Consider the following 17318-nt stretch of genomic DNA (forward strand, 5'->3'; position numbering starts at 1 on the left):
CTCTTCACACACACCCACCCTCACACACCCTCTCACACCCCCACACAGATACACACACCCATATACATATATTTATACACACATGTATAAGGGAGGGTGTGCGTGTGTGTGTATTGAAAAAAAAGGTTTCGTTTTCAAAATCTTATGAATATACATACATATATATTTAGCCATATAGATGTATGCATATATATATATATATATACACACATATGCGTAAATATGAGGATGAGGCTGTGTGTGTGTGTAAATTTGGTATATCCTGTAAAAACGATCAGTTTCTTGTTTCGGTTCCATGAAATTAGCTCTAGCGACAATTGCACGTTACGCCAAACATAAAACCTAACCTCTATACGCTAATCATGTACTGAACCAAAATCTCAATTACAATCTTAAGTGTATCCCCATGCCCTCTTAGAAATTAAGACCGATGCAAATTTCGCGGATGTTCAGGTCAGTTCAATTTATTTATTTTCTCAGCATGAACAGAAATGATACATATACAATAAGTATAGAAAGGACAAATAATATTGAGAAAATATGGAACTACCGTACAGAAAAGTTTGTAAAAACCTGTGAGTTGTAGTTCCAAATATGTTAAATTAAATATATGATAACATTGAATTAAAATGCACACACAGCATCAACAAACACCAGCAAACGCACATTGATGGTGGGGGCGGTAAAGTATGAGATTTCGGCAAGAAAAAAGAAAACTAATTATTTTGCATATTCATTTATATATACATTCTTTTTAACTTAGATTTAAATAATGTAATTGTTGTTGACTACTTAATTTCTTTGGTAAGATTATTCCTAATGCGTGGGCCATAATACCTTAATGAATTTAGGAAAATTCGTGATCTAACCTTAGAATAATGAGATTCATTACATCAGAGTGAGTGTTCTAATAATAATATAGGTATTTTTACCCAGGGAAGCCACTTCAGTTCCGAAAACTGTTCTCCCAGTGGGCCCTGCTATTATTATTATCCCGGCTTTAGCTGGGCTGCCTAGGCGCTCAAAGCATTTAATGAATTTCTTCCTACCGGGTACCCATTCACCTCACCTGGGTCGAGTGCAGCACAGTGTGGATAAATTTCTTGCTGAAGGAAATTACGCCATGGCTGGGATTCGAACCCACGACCCTCTGTTTCAAAGTCAGAAGACTAATCCACTGGGCCACAACGCTCCACTGATAATGAACGGAGTTACATATTAAAAACATTTGAGATATATTTGAAGGAAATATGTTATGAATAGTAGTCGTGCCTCCCCTGTTCAGCTATAGTAAATTTTAGTACTTTTTTCTTGAAGTTGTACACCATGATTACGTGATTGCCATGATATATTTGTGGTACTAATATTTTATATCCATTTTTACATGACAAATGGCCTTTTCACACGTGAGACTTGAATCATCATTGTAATGGTGATTGCAATTTGTCTTTCAGGCCCTTAGAATCATCGGACCCTTCACACGCTCACTCGAAAGGTGAACCACTCGAAAACTGTGATTTGAGTGAAACTTAACTGGAATTCACCTCCGGAGTAGAATTTGAATTCGTGATTGTGATTAGCGTTCGTGATCATATTCTGGTTTGGTTTCACACGTGCAAAAATTCGTCATTAGCCTTATTCTTCTTTGGAATCAGCATTCAAATTACGATTTTTTACCGTGTGAAAGGGTGGATAGTTTACAGTGCACGAGATAATAAATTCTACTGATGAAGCGAAGCTCACTCAACATCGTGGTTGTTGACTCTTCCAATTTGATATCTCATTACAAACATCAATCAAATCTTTAAAAAGTGACATGAAATCAGTGTTATAAAAAAAATGCATGTCTGTTAATGGAAGCGTCTCTTATTACATTAGCCCAAGTGTCCCGCTTCAGAAATAGATGTGTTACAGATTGCAAATCAAAAAGATGAATCCCAATTAGCACTAATATGCGCCTTTGATTGGCTGAAATCAAATTGCGAATGAATTTCAAGGTTGATTACAATTCTTTCCGCAACCATGGCAACAGGTCCCTGAACTTGAATATTGAGTGAAGAGAGAGAGAGAGAGAGGGAGATAAGGGGGGGGGGAGGGGAGGAGAGAACCTTTCTGTATAGAACACAGTGTAACACGTACAATCTAGTAGGAAAACATAATCGCTGCGTAAAAATTCTGTACATCAAAAAACTTTCGCCAAGTAGGCCTAAAAACAGTAGGTTCATTCGAAAAGGACCGGGAAGGGGTGGGATGTGCAGTCATGGAGGTAATATTACATGGCCAAACAAATTCAGAAGAAGATTGATACTCTACCTAATATTTACCTTGTGCGGATTTTAAAGGTATTTTACGTCTCATTTGTAATTGGACTCCGATATGGTTAGACATAAAATGGAGTTAAAACTGATACGTAATTAATGTTAAGACCAATTTTCTTTCAGTTTTAAATTACATTGAATAAAGTACCATTTCACTAGTTATTCAATAAGAGAGATCGTCATTTTTGCAAGTAGGTAAAATTCAAAACCTCAAATGGAAGGCAAACATATCGGACAAGACGGAAGTGAGTAATGAACAAAAATGGTGAGGAAAGTTATAATTTTGTGAAAAACTATTACTTATCATTAACAAATATTCAGTATAAATGAATATCACACCAAAGCACACTTCATTTCTTTCAGCCTAACGATCATTACATTTCCTCGACATAATCACTATCTTCAATTTGATTTTCAACTCAATTCATCATCATCGTCATCATCATCAATTTTCCCTTAAGGTGGATTCTTATACAGCAAGCTACGTCAAATACAACGTAATCAGAATGATATTACGAAAATGCTCTATTAAATAGCATTTTCCACTGTAATATGATGGTTGAAAACATTTTTTTACACCTTAATCAATGAAAATATTTTAACACTTTAAGATTTTCTTTTATTTGCCTTATACTGGAATAAACTCCTACTTGAAAAAAAAAATTAAGCAATTTCAATTCATAAACACACTACGATCGGTCTGCAACCCGATTTTGGAATAAAACGTAATAAAATCTAATGCTAACATTGTGATATGGAATATCTTATTGTCATCATACGAATACCCTTTCAAATCTGTGACTATGCCATCATCCGTATTAGAATAAAAGCGAATATAATATCTAGTCGTAATAACGTCATATCAATCGTACAATGGGCTATACGATTTGAAACTAACTTGTCATTTACCCCGAAAGAAAGGTTTGCAATCACCCAAAATTGTTTATTTATATTCTTTCAGTTAATTTGAACATTAAAAAAATGCTTTTCATTTACATTTTCAGAGAATGAGCAAAATGCGATTTGTTCCAAAGTCTGATCGTGGACCAATCGTAAGGTGTACGGTGGCCTTAAAGCATTCTTAAAAACCACGAATTCAACGGTTGAAAGTAAATGTTTCCTGCTGAACACCACTGCTCTCCTGTACGGCTCTATATATACACTTCATTTAAAAGCTTTTCGGTCTATTTGATTTTCCACTTTGATCTTAGTACTATAAATCAATTTACATCAATCAAAGAAGTGCATTTCCACTATTAATATACAAGTAAAATATACAATTAAGCTGACTGAAAATATCTAAGGGTGATGATCTTTTTAGAGAAAACCCCCAATAGTTTCTCAAACTTTTGTTCATCTGTGCTTGCTGGATTGAAACAGGGACGGCTTCAAGGATGGAAGGCAGGGAGGCCGCCTAGTCGCCTTTCAAGTAGTGACAAAGGGATGAGAAGTCAAAGAAATGGGGACAGTGGGTGGAAGAAGAAAGAAGAGAACAAAATGGAGAATTGGGTAGTTATACCTAATGACAGCTTTACGATCCTTATAAATTATTTGAAACAAAAATGACATCACATTTTTCTTCACGCCACTAATTCCTGTAAAAAAACCCTCCTGCTATCCCTGTGGTGAGCCATCCTAAAGGCATTTATACATCGTAATCCCCGCCTTTGTTTTAGCGATCTTCATGCTGTAGCCACTGCTGTCTTCGGCTGTATCTGGTGCAGCCTGCAGGGCGCCCTCTTGGTATAAATGTTTTGTTGTTCCGTACAGGTCGTCCGTTGTGTACTTGTCCTGGAGACTATCATCCACATAGTGGTACTCCGGTGAAGTGTTTGTCTGAGGACAAAAAAATTCCACACCACTAGAATTCTTTGATTGCAATTCGTTGGATACATATTAAAAGGTATGCACAATACAACGACCAGTAGGTCCATTCGTTCTGCAAATCAAAATTTATTAACGGTCAAAAAAGCAAACTCTAAACTTTTTTGGTGATAGGTCCTTTTCAAGCTCTGCCCCACGTCTTTGGAATACTCTTCCAGCTTCCCTTCGTTGTATCCCAAATATTACATCGTTTAGATACAATTTAAAGACGCATCTCATGAAGAAAGCATATTCAACATAGCCCCATTTACAGTGTCCTTGATAATATGTTTTTTTTTTATATAATTTGTAATTCACTTTTGTTTGTATATTTCTTGTATGTACATTGTAAAGCGCTTTGATATAGATATCATGAAAAGCGCTATATAAGACTTTTATTATTATCATTATTAAGACTCCGACAAACTACCACTAACCCTATTACCAAAATCACATCTTTATTACTGGCACAAAAAAATAAAGGAAAATAAAGGAAAACGCTTCAAACCCGCATATGCAAAGGGAATCATCCACATCTTTTTGAAGAAATCATATAATTATGCAATATGTCAAACAAAGTTTTGTCAATGTTTATAGAACTAACATCCAACAAGCTAGTACTAGAAATAAAAAAACACGCTTTATTTAGTATAAATATATAGAAAAAGAGATAGCGAGCATGTGTTTATGTGTTTTATATTCCATTGAAACGCAGTGTTGCGAATTTCACTTTACAGGTCCTAATAAAACACACCAACCGCTCCCAAAATTTTACGTCTCAAAATATTAAAAGAAATCAATTTCTTTGGTAGATGTGCTGTATACCTCTCCTTCATCTTTCGCCGGTTTGGGTTGTGCTGGTAGCTGTCTCATTACTCGGGCCTTTTGCATCCCACTGTGCCCTGTGTTAAAATAATAATAAAAAACAGAAAATAGGGACAAGTAGCTTTACAATGCCAATGCCACGTGTCACCCTATATTTCATCCTCCTCTATATTCACGCACCCACCGCCACACATTTTGTTAAAACACATGTACAAGTTGGTTTTAATAATGTATACTTGTATATCATTTTCATTTTACATTGGATGCCATGGCCCCGTCTTACAAAGAGTTACGATTGATCCAATCAGTCATAACTCATGGAAATATATCAGTGTCATAATTTTATACAGGAAATTTGCAAAATGTCCTTTGTAAACAAAGGAGAACACACAAAATTGTCAAGTAATCAATGAATTTATGGATGTACATGTAGAGACATTTTTTAGCAAACATGCATTTTATATGTTGACTTTGCTGGCTTTCCATAGTTGCGGTTGATCGGATCAATCACAACTCTTTGTAAGACGGGCCCCAGATTAAAGAGAAACGTAGATAAATTGCCCTGCCCAAGGGCCGAGTCGGAAATCGAACCCCGGACTTTTGACCTTAACCATCATCACACACAGCTTAACGCACGCAATAACCCCCATACCTTTACACACCCTCGCGCACACACGCATCCACATAGTTACTCGTCGGTCGAGTGGTACAGGGCGGGATTGTTTTTATTTGTTATACCAGTGATTCATCCTATTTTGCGAGTGCTAATGAATACAATTATAAAACAGTTCAAAATTGTATGTGCCTCTCCAATCGGACCATCAATTAATACTGTAGAATACAAGATTTTGCTTACGCTTCTTCATTTTATAAAGAATGAAAATAGCAGCTATGAAAACCAGTATCCCTAAGGTGAGACCAACAATGAGACCGGTCCTCGCTGTAACAAGGAAATAAAAAATAGATTGTAATAGTGATTCTTGGCATTCATGGCATTAAAACAAGGGTTAGCTCGAACAGATGAAAAGACAAGATTGAGCAAAACATACCAGAATATCACAAGTGACGTTATTTTTTTACACTAAATTTTGATTTTAAATAAATCCAGATCGACTGTGATTCAAAGTGACCAGTCGCATATGGGATTCATTTTTTATCTGAAGGATCAACTTTTAAATCCACAAGGTTTAAATCCAAATCATATATTCGGCGGGTCTCTATTCGATGTTGATTGCTCCAACATGGTTTAAGTTCATTGACCCTTAATGACCTATGACCTTGGTCATGTGACCTGAAACTCAGGCAGAATATTGAGCAATAATTTATTGACCTTAGGGGTAACATGTCTAAGTTTTTTCATCAAGTAGATCTATATTCTTTCTAAGTGATATTTCAAAAACCTAATCTTGATTAAGATTTCAATGCTGGCGACGCCGCCGTCGCCGTCGGAAAAGCAGCGCCTATAGTCTCGCTCTGCTATTCAGTCGAGACGAAAAAAAAATGGGGAAAGGGCAAATCCCTTGTAAGTAAATATAGTTGGTATTGAATTCGTGGATGCCATAGCGGCCTAAAAAATATGGAAAGTGCATTTTTAACCCTCGCCCTGCTATAGATGCCGGAAGGGGAGCTATTTTAATTTTTTTCTATTTTTATTTCATTTTCAACAGAACAAAGTAAAGTGGACGAAAATAATAATTACAATGACATTTGGAATTAAAAGCCATGCAAACAATATAAATCGAGGTATGTAGGCCTACAATATATCGCTTTTCCATAGGTAAAAGGAAACAAAGTATATAATATCAGCAAATCATCATAAACATTATGTAGATCTGAGAAAATGGAGGGATCCACTTAAATTTCCCTAAAATTTCCACTATTTTTCCTAAATAGGATACTGACCTTGCGGGATATGTCCAATCATCATTATCTTTATTATTATCAGTTTTATTTTTAGTAACGTTGCCCGGCGTGTTATGAAAATGATTAGAGCTATACATAGGAAGAGTGTTTATTTTTTTTAAATTTGCAATTGGAACTTAAAAAACATTATATCCTTCCTTGAATTTGAATTTTAATGTATGGTGTCTCCCCTAAAATGACATTTTTCAAATGTCTGGTCTGTCTAATAATCCACTGGCCCAGTGGCGTAACTATGGGGGGGCATGGGGGGCACGTGCCCCCCCCCCCCCCAATCGGCTGGCCAAAAAAAACGGGGAAAAGGAGAAAAAGAGGGAGAAAGGGAAAGAAACGTAGTGGGGAAAGAAGAAATTATTGTTAATTATAATGTTATATTATGTTATAATTATGTTATGTTATATTACATTAAAAAAAAATTATAACTTTATGAAACATAATTTGCGCAGGGCCTATGTCTTCATTGTTCCTGGTGCTCGCATTGTATGTTTAACAAGATATATAATCCTGTTGTACTAAAACCTCCCGTTTTCAAGTCAATATACACCAAATATATTTCCTCGCACTTCGAATTATTATTGTTTGTGTAGTGATATATGCTTCTATTTCATGACTACTTAAAGTGATTGCCCCATTTTAAGGTCTTAATATAAACCATTTCCTGTCCGTGCTTACGTTCGCATTCGTGGATTGGTGAGATATGTCTGTTCTTCATGAATTCCCAAAATCAGTCGTTAAAATGTCCCTTTTTCTGATCTGAATATCAAAAATTTTCAGCTTGCGCTTCGCGCTCGCATCATTTGGTTAGTGAGATGCGTATATGATAATGACTACAAAAAGTGCTTCATGTGTCATTTACATGTAATTCTAACAAGATCAGCATGCGTTTGGCACTCGCATTAGATGACTATGGTGAGATATGTACTCTTAATGGATTCCTAAAAAAAATAGTCCTTATATCCCTGTTTTGGGTCAATGATATGCAAAAATTTAAGCTTGCGCTTCGCGCTCACATATTTTTGTTAGTGAAATACGTATGATCTTCGTGAATTTCTACAAACAAGCCTTAAAATGTCCCTCTTCAGGTCTGAATTTCCTAAATTTTCAGCTCGCGCTTCGCGCTCGCAATATTTGATTAGTTAGATGCGTATGTTAACCATGATTACAATGATTACAAAAAGTGCTTCATGTGTTTAGATGTATATTATTCTAACAAAATCAGCAAGAGATTGGCACTCACAATAGATGACTATGGTGAGATATGTATACTCTTAATGGATTCCTAAAATATAGTCCTTAAAATGTCCCTGTTTGGGGTAAATATATACAAAAATTTCAGCTAGCGCTTCGCGCTCGCATGGTTTGTTTAGCGAGACAGGTATGTATTATGATTACAAGAATTTGCTTATAATGTCCTTTTTAGGTCTGAATTTCAAAAAAAATCAGCTCGCGCTTCGCGCTCGCATTATGTGATCAGTGAGATACATATCCGTTTAATGACACTGTCCTAAAAATGTCTCTATTATGTCAGTATACCTAGCAACTGAGCGCACTTCGCGCGCTCTTTAAGTGACTCAAAATATTTGCTGGTGCCCCCCCCCCCCCAATGCCGTGACCCACGGTACGCCACTGCACTGGCCTATCCTAATCGTAAAAACTAATTGACAGATTAAACAATCTATTCATGCCGACATTATTCCGGCGATACCGAATAGAAGAAGCTTTATCTATTTTTGACATTTTCCAAATCGTTATTAGCATCATGATTAAAATTGTCATCATTTTCACCAACATTCTGTTTTTTTTTCATTACTATCATTGATATTATGATAAAACAATCTGCAATTTGTATACAAAAGATCCTTGCCTTTTGAGATACCGAGTATCTCCGATGGGGCACTCAATGCAGTGTTGCCGTAAGTGACAATGGCCAATTTGTTCACAGTCCACCCAGGTGGAATGGGTACGCTCTCATTAACGCCCACACATTCGCTTTCTTCCAGAGCAGGGTCGGCAGAGTTTGAAGACGATGTTTGGACGAGTTGAAAACAGATACCTATGGGAAGTGGGTCGAGTCCACGGTGTGGCCGAGTTATGTCAACACTCCTGTCTCGGGGATTGTAGATAGCCTTGATACCTGGGTAATATGGTGGCCACAATATTCATGTAATATTTTTATTTTTAAGAAAATTACATATATTTATTTTTACTACACGACACAGGGGGTAGCTGTTATCATGTCACGTCACAACAAATCTTATTACTTTTTAATCTTGGATTGATTTTCCCTTTCAGGCGGCTTCTAAAGCAGGGCTTATGGTTTTGGAAGTGGGTCACGGATAAATAAAAAGGAGGAGTTAGAAAGGAAAAAAAATATGTAAAATAATCAAATTTGATTAAGAGAATGGTAGGAGAAGGAAGAAGATGTTGACTATGAAGATGAAAATGATGAAGAAAAATATGAGAGAAAATTGTAAGCTAGGGGAATGAAAGAAGGCATAGAAAGATTAAGGATGATCAAGAACACATGCACACACACACCTAAAAAAATCAAAAAAAAAATTGTCAGGGGCGGTGATGCAGGAGCGTTTCCGATCCCACCATGATTTTACAAGTGAATGAAAAATAAAACTAATCACGGGAAAGGGGAGGAGAGGGTATTACAAAAGAGATGTATAATGTCAAGTTAAGTTATCACTCCGAAATGGAATTGTCATTGGGACGTCCTGTGACCTACAAAATGAAAATAAAATAGCTTTGCACAATACCACGTCATATTTGTGAGAATTTGTATTTAATTTATTTTGTATAGTGGTCAAAACTGTAGGGATTAATATTATATACGATATTGGGCGTTCATCTAACGTGGACGGCTTCCCTTCTTTAACAATAACAAAATATTTTCTTCGTTGTCTTCTATTCATTTAAAGAGTGTTTGGATGTTTTGGTTTTCTTTGTAGGATACTTACCTAGTTCGGTTGGAGATAAGGCTATAAGGAATATAAAAGGTTGTAGATAATAGAGATAAATGGTAGTATATGTAGGTTTTAATAAAAATACAAATCTTAAAGAACAAATTCCACTAGGGTTTGATATTTTGATTTTTCATATGTCATATCTGGAGATAGATAGAAAGAAAGAGAGAGAGAGAGAGAGAGAAAGAGAAACTGAGAGAGCACTGACACAGTAAAAACGCTGTTTAAAATCTTATCCAACGCTTTTTACTACATGAAGTTAACAGTAGTTGCTTAAAACAATTTAACATTTTTAATTATTGAGAATTAAATTCTAAAAATATTAATGTTAATAGTTTAAACATAAGTAGGCTTATGTATCTGGAAGTGAAAGCACAATAAAAAAGTTGGCCTTCAATTCTTCAGTTTGGCAAATCGCCTATGGTATCTTTTCCGCAAAATTGGTATAAATTGTACAAAAATATTCCTTGATCTTGGTGCTAAAAAGTTAGTGAACCCCACAAAACAGTTACTGCCATCTTTTGCCAGCTTAATTATTAAACCAGCCTCATGTTATATAATATTACAGTCAATATAGTTTCTTTCTCTGGGCTTGCCGGACACTGTAGCGTTGCTGTCTACGTTTAACACTCTACATAAACTAGTAAGTGCGTTCTCTGGTGGGGTTCACTAACTTTTTTTTCATTTTTATTTATTTAAAGGGTACATGGTCACAACTCAGCAAGACGAAAACAATTGTTGAAAAACGCTCATTGTGAAGGGTTATACAATGAGGGCCAGTCCGGAATTAACGGGTTTAGGGTTGGTTTATGATCACAAGTGTATGAAACAATGTAATTGAATACTTCCCCCCCCCCACCCTCGAGGTGAAGATAAAGTATTACGTTTGGTCAACTGTGTGACGACGGCATTATCTTCACTGGAGCCGAATATGTTCTCGCTGCTAACTTCAATATGGTACGAAGTGAACGGCCGAAGATTGTCGATCTTGACACGAGTGGTGCCGATTCCGGAAATATCCGAACATTGTTCGAGCTCGTGGGTTGAACAGTAAACGACGGTGTAAGTTTCTGGCATGCTGTCAAAGGAACCTCGAAGCCACGCGAGAGTGAAGGAGGTCGGCGTGACGGACGCACCGACAACCTTGACATCTTTTGGGCTGTTTGGTAAACCTATCATAAGTCAAAATAATGTTAGTTGCTGCAGTAGTACTGTAGGCCTAGTTAAGTTGTTATTTCTTTCGACAGTAGGTATTTTTTCGACAAGAGTTTATACAATCGCTATCAATTACATTTCATTAAAACATTATAAAATCACCAAATTACTATTTTGTCAACATACGCATTTGCATCACCTAAACAATGGTTAAGATTAACTAATGTGCAAGTATCAAATGCTTAGTTGTGATAACTAAAAGACATCTACTGTGGGGTGAGGGAAATCCAGAACACCTCAATATCTACGAGAAGTAGTGAGGTGGCGCTCTCACGACATAATAGCCGGAACACCGAATGTTGTCTGACTTCCAGTGCACGGATCAGTTAACTTGACTTGCCTCTTCCCATGAAAGAATAATCGAAAAGAATGCAAATAACATATCTTCACTTTTTTTTATATTTATCCACGAACGGCTTTTGAGATAGCCCCGTGGCGTGGGAGTGTGGGGGTACTATTCTGCGTTTTGTATACCATAACTTCTCAAGGAATGTTTGATGTTGAATGTTGTTACAATCAATATAATTAGGCCATATGTGTTTTATCAAATTATGTACTAGTTTTGATATAATGCTCACTTTCACTCTCAAGAATATCATGAAGAAAATATATATATAGTTTTGTAAAGTACATTCTGAAAATACGGGCAACCATCGAGACACTGTCCGGTTGTTTGAAAATTTATAAACATTTTTTTTGGTTTTACTTCGACATTTTGCACCTCAATAATTTGAGGAAAAATATGAAGAACACAGACAGAGGAGAATCAGATATCTTATTCATTTATTTTGACAAACAATTTTGACACTTTGTTTCGGAAAAAAAATGAAAGCAAATGTTTAAAAAATGCACAAAAATACACTGAATTCAAAGGGTAGCATAATGCTACTCAAGGTGGGGAAATTAAATTCAAAGTGCGTACGCCATTGGTCCAGCGCACATGTTCATAGATTCCGCACGAAAATGCATATATTGTATCAGAATTATTTGTCAGTACTAAAAGGACAAAAAACAACAACAATTACTTACTTCCAACATTGAGAATGAAATTCTTCTGAAGCGCTTTCAATAGTCCGTAATGCGTTACTACGCAGGTTATCATGGTACCAGTAACGGCTGCAGTCGGGAAAATATCAAGTGCTCTGGTTGACGTCATAAACGGGACGTCTGATCCTACGCTCCGATTGGTCTGTTCGTGTACGTTGACATTGACGTCACCATAAGACCAGTTGATATTCGCCTCGGGATTGGATGAGGGAACCGTGCAATTGATTCTGTTCGCGCGATTACGTACAACGTGCATCACATCCCTTTCAGTCAGTGCAAGCTGCTTGTCGATATCTAGAAGAGTTATATCAGTTGGCGGTCCTGTAAGGAAAAAAAAGAAGATATTTTAAATGATCACCCATCATCTCTGTTGTTATATCAGTATCATTATATACGGCCTGAACTTTTGCTTTAGTCTATATTTGAAGCAGTTGCCCCATGCAATTTTTTGGGAAAATATACCATATAATAGACTCAGGAGTCGGAGGTTTTCATGATAAGACTTTTTGGATCCCCCCCCGACAATTTATGTTTTATTTGACAGTGAGCATGTTGGTGAAAATAATAATAATACTAAAGCAATATTGACTGGCCTCGGGGCGATACGACATATATCGCCCAAACTCAATTTATATCGCCCGAGTCGTAGACGAGAGTGATATCAATTTAGTTAGTGCGATATATATATGTCTTTCGCCCCCAGGCCAGTCAATATTGCTATTATTAACCAAATCAGACATCTAGAGCAAAAAACATTAAAAATATAAATATTTTACTGTTTAAGAATGGGAATCTATGTTGAGCAGACTGGGCCTCTGAAATTTACCATTGTGACGCAATTGACATGACGTGCCCCTGGCCTGGGGACGCAGTATTTTTCTCAACTTGACGTACAGCACTGCGCGGTTCAAGGCCGCGTACAAAAACGCTTAGAATACCCGAATGTTAGCTCTGCCTTATTGCCCGCTACCTTTCCACGCATTTTCTCAAAGACTTTCCTGAGCGGGCAATAAATTTATCCGTGGTTAGACAAATGCAAACTTATTGACCGACCAATTGATCCGAGTCTTAAGCAGGCAATAATGTGTTAAAGTTGCCTGCTCAGATGTCTGATACGGTTAATTATAAAAAAGAATAAATGTTGATGAAACACTCCCAGAGGGCCGACGAAGTCCCGGATAGTGTGGGTCTGGTCACGCTTTCGCCCTATCCATCCGGTAGTAAGCAATAGGCCTACAGTGAGAAACAGTCACAGGTCTGAACAAGTAAATGGAACAGGCTAATTTTTATAAACTTACTCAATACTGCTAGCCTAATGCGCTTGGACGGGCTCCCTCCTAAGATGATTGCTTTACACGTGTAAATCCCGTCATCATCTATCGTCACATGCATCACTCTTAAAATGCTACCAGACGCAAGATCGCCTGCCACGGAGTACTTTCCCGGTGTAGAAACGAAGATGTTGCACGAGGAGTTCGATATTTGAATGTCTTTACATTCCTGGATACGGGCAATCTTCTCTGGAAGATCATCTTTTGTCCATGATAGCCTATCGAAGTCTTCTGGCCTGTTGGTACTGATCCTGCACCGCAGCGTGGCTGTATCACCGTCATTTACCGGGACAATTTCATCAGGAATATCTGAACCACGGGCTGAAAAAAAGGGAACATACAAACAAGTATCACTGAAAGGTGCATATTAGATGAGTTTATATTTTGTTTTGGAGCTAGAACTTTATCAAGCCTGATATATACTAGTCATACCTTCATAGTCATAATTAGACGGAACTGGGAACCAACGTACATGTAACAGGTAACGTTACAGCATCAATAGAAGTTCATGAGACAGTCCATCCACATTTTGATGGTGGAACATTGTCCGGCAAAGATGCCCCAGCGATGGTTGACACCATCAATTGTGGCCTTGATGAATTGTTGAAGCATCGATAGAAATGCATGCCACGTAATACTTTGTGACTTATTTCTTCATCAATATCAAGGAACATATTTCCAATGCCTTGCCTAAGTTGTTCCAAATTTCGGCCAACATTTCAAACTAATAAGTTTTATAAGGGTCATAAGGCAGTTTCTATTGTCCAAATAAATAATAAATGGAAATTGCATTGATGACATTGAGCATACAAAACATAACATAGAAAATGAGCATATTTACAAAAAGTCAAACACTGACATATTATAATAATTGATTTCCAGGTAAAGTAGGCGTACATGACTGTTAACAAATCTATCCCCTATTTCTGTTTCAGTTTATGGTAACTCCCGTAGGAACTCGGCAGGACTGCATTTTTGCTGGTAAACGCCAAGGTGGTATATAACCAATTACCGATGAAACACTTTACATCAAGGTTACTCAGTCATAGTGGCTGATCTTAAGCTTATAGACGACATATATTACTCTAGGGCCTTTTTATCAAAGTGGAGACGATTGCAGAGTGGGGATTTGAACTCACAACCTTCCGATTACGAGTCCAATGCTCTAACCACTGGAAAATAACAATTCTCCTATCATCTCCTACAATTTTACATCCTTGTCATTTTATCATATATATCCCAGGGTACGGTGGATCAATTTTAAATGATCCACCGTACTATTTAAAAAGATGCGTTGAAAACTCCAATATGATTGTAAGTTGGAGAACAACGCTTTGTCATCGTTGGGGGTAACGTTTGAAACTGGTTTATTGGAGGGGTGTTATAAAAACAGAAATAGAAGGACGTACGTAAGTAATAAAGTTGGGAAATTGTAAGATTGAACAGGTGATGATTGCACAGCGTTGTAACAATATTCATGGAAAATTGTTGGACTAAGATGTTAACAAGGTTGTTATAAATTGTTTAGTTGAAAACTTGGCGAATTGACAATGGCACAACATTAAAAAATGGTCGAATGGAGTGTGGTAATATTGAACGAGCAACGGTAGGCTCTATGGTGTTCTGTCGTCGACAGACCCCCCCCCTCAACGTTTCAACCTAATAAGTTTCCCACCTCGACATCATGGTATTGTTAGCTGTCCAACAATTGTCCATCAAACAAGTTTTAAACGTCATTTTAGCGTCACCCGTGCATCAACTTTCGAATCTAACCAGTTCCCAACGTAACAACGTTGTGTCACTGATAATTCTTTTTCAAGGCCCCTCCAAACTTATTCATGACTTGTACTTCTACTATTGCTCCTTCAAAACCCTGTCTACCAACGTTCAGTTCAGTTTACAGCATTGAGCCTACGTTGGTTTGCTAACCTTTAATCTCTAGCGTGATGAACCAAAATCTTTGAGGGGACCAGATAATGGCCTAATGGGTCAAATGTATAAAAAAAGTTGCGAGCGAAGCGAGCAAGCTAAAATTAGCCTTTTTATTACAAAAATCCTATTTCGTTATATATTTTTGCATACTATTCAGAATATCACATTTCACTATCCTCTCTACTCTTTTCTTCAATTTTCCCTGATTTCTTGGTCGTAAAAAAGTGGGGGGGGGGGTGGAGGAGGAAGGCCCCCATCTTTACGCCACTGCCTTCAATATAGTAAAGGCGAATAGGAGCTTAAAATAAAAATATCCCCAAAACATGCAAAATGCTTAAATGTTCCCAATATATCAACAGGTTATCGCTCACCCTTCTCGAGAAAAAAAGAAAGCTAGAACAGGAGAGAATACAAAACATTGAGAGGATGGATTTAGAAAAGAGCTAAAACAGGAAAGAAGACATCAAAGATAGGAAGGGTTGGATAGAGAAGAACTAGAAGAGGGGGCAATAAAAGAAAAGAGGGTCGAGAGAAACAATGAGAACCATCAAAGCTAATTATAGAGAAGGAAAATATGTGCTTGTGTGTGTGTGTGTGTGCGAGAGAGAGAAAGGGAGAGGAGGGGGGGGGGGGGGGGTGAGAGAGAAAACAAACCAAGAGCAATGATCGATAGTGATTGATTTTCAACTTACCAAATCCAAACTGGAAGAAAATAAAGATTATGCCAAAGGGCAAACAATTCTGATAAACGTTCCGTAGCATGTTAAAAGCAAAGACGGACAAGGTACAACATTCAAGCCTTATAGATCTTGTTCAAATGATAAATATCATTCGATAACTTCAAGTTGCGCTATCATTCAGTTGTTTAGGCATGTACTGTCGAAATTGAAACCATGATAACGATCGCGAGATATTGTGTTTTAATTTATTATTTTGTTGTATGTGGTCTACGAACACTAGGTCGAAACTCTTTAACTGTTATTGATTTATAAGGAGAAAATTAATGATGGGAAGAATACTTCAGAATGATTTCAAATAGTTGAATAGTCAACTGCATCGTAAGAGATTGTCTTTCTTGTATCATTGGGCTGTAATAATATACCATAATGACCTCTCCTAATGTTATCATTCGATACTTTTAACACGTTTAGAGTGTTACTTTCTGTCATTAAAGTCGTTGTATAATGACAAATTTAAACATTAATTTGTGAAATATCTGGACGTTGTCTTACATGCAGTCGTTTTACTAGAGGAAGTACGGTGGATCGTATTGTGTGTGGGTGAGGTTGCTGTGCGAGGGTGAGTGGGTGTGTGTATGTAGGGAGGGAGCTAGGAAGGGAGTTGGGGGTCAATAATTGCAATAAGGATACAGGGTCACTAGGAGGTGGGAATAATAATATTGCCGAAAAAGAAATTGGGGGTTTACAGATTAACTGCAGATACATACAAGAGATAATATTTCTTTAAAAGATGATGATGATCATCATAATGACACTACTACTGGGTAATTCCATGAAATAATCAACCTTTTTGTAGGCCCGACCCCCATTTTTCTCAAGTTTTACTTAACTTCATAAACTGACCAAGTCATGGTAATTTGAGAGCATTACAGACTGTCAAAAGAACAAGAAATCAGAGACAGAAAATTTCATGAAGGTCCCACATATAGGGGGTCGGACGTACATATTTTATGGAATTGCCATACTTCAACTACAATTAGCATAATTTTAACGAAAAGAAAAATAATCAGATATTTTTGTGATAGCTCCACTGCAAAAACACCGGTGTTGATTTAACACCAGCCCGGTATCTTTATTGGTCCACACCAGAGAAGCGTTGAAACAACACCAGTTAAGAATCGAACCGGTATTGGTTTAACAATTATTGGAGTTGCT

The 17318-nt window shown here is 37.0% G+C and overlaps 1 protein-coding gene across 1 annotated transcript; it reads right to left on the minus strand.

Annotated features, from left to right (window-relative positions):
• Positions 1-450: 450 nt before the first annotated feature.
• LOC129266517 (uncharacterized) lies at positions 451-16185 on the minus strand. Its single transcript, XM_064104216.1, has 7 exons — positions 16116-16185; positions 13459-13812; positions 12143-12481; positions 8791-9060; positions 5863-5946; positions 5007-5083; positions 451-4154 (listed from the first exon to the last, which is right to left on the minus strand). Exons 1-7 carry the CDS (start codon positions 16183-16185, stop codon positions 3954-3956), a joined length of 1395 nt encoding a protein of 464 aa, XP_063960286.1. The 3' UTR covers positions 451-3953.
• Between the last annotated feature and the right edge of the window lie 1133 nt (positions 16186-17318).

The sequence above is a fragment of the Lytechinus pictus genome, chromosome 8, assembly GCF_037042905.1.
Source record: "Lytechinus pictus isolate F3 Inbred chromosome 8, Lp3.0, whole genome shotgun sequence".
NCBI classification, from domain to species: domain Eukaryota; kingdom Metazoa; phylum Echinodermata; class Echinoidea; order Temnopleuroida; family Toxopneustidae; genus Lytechinus; species Lytechinus pictus.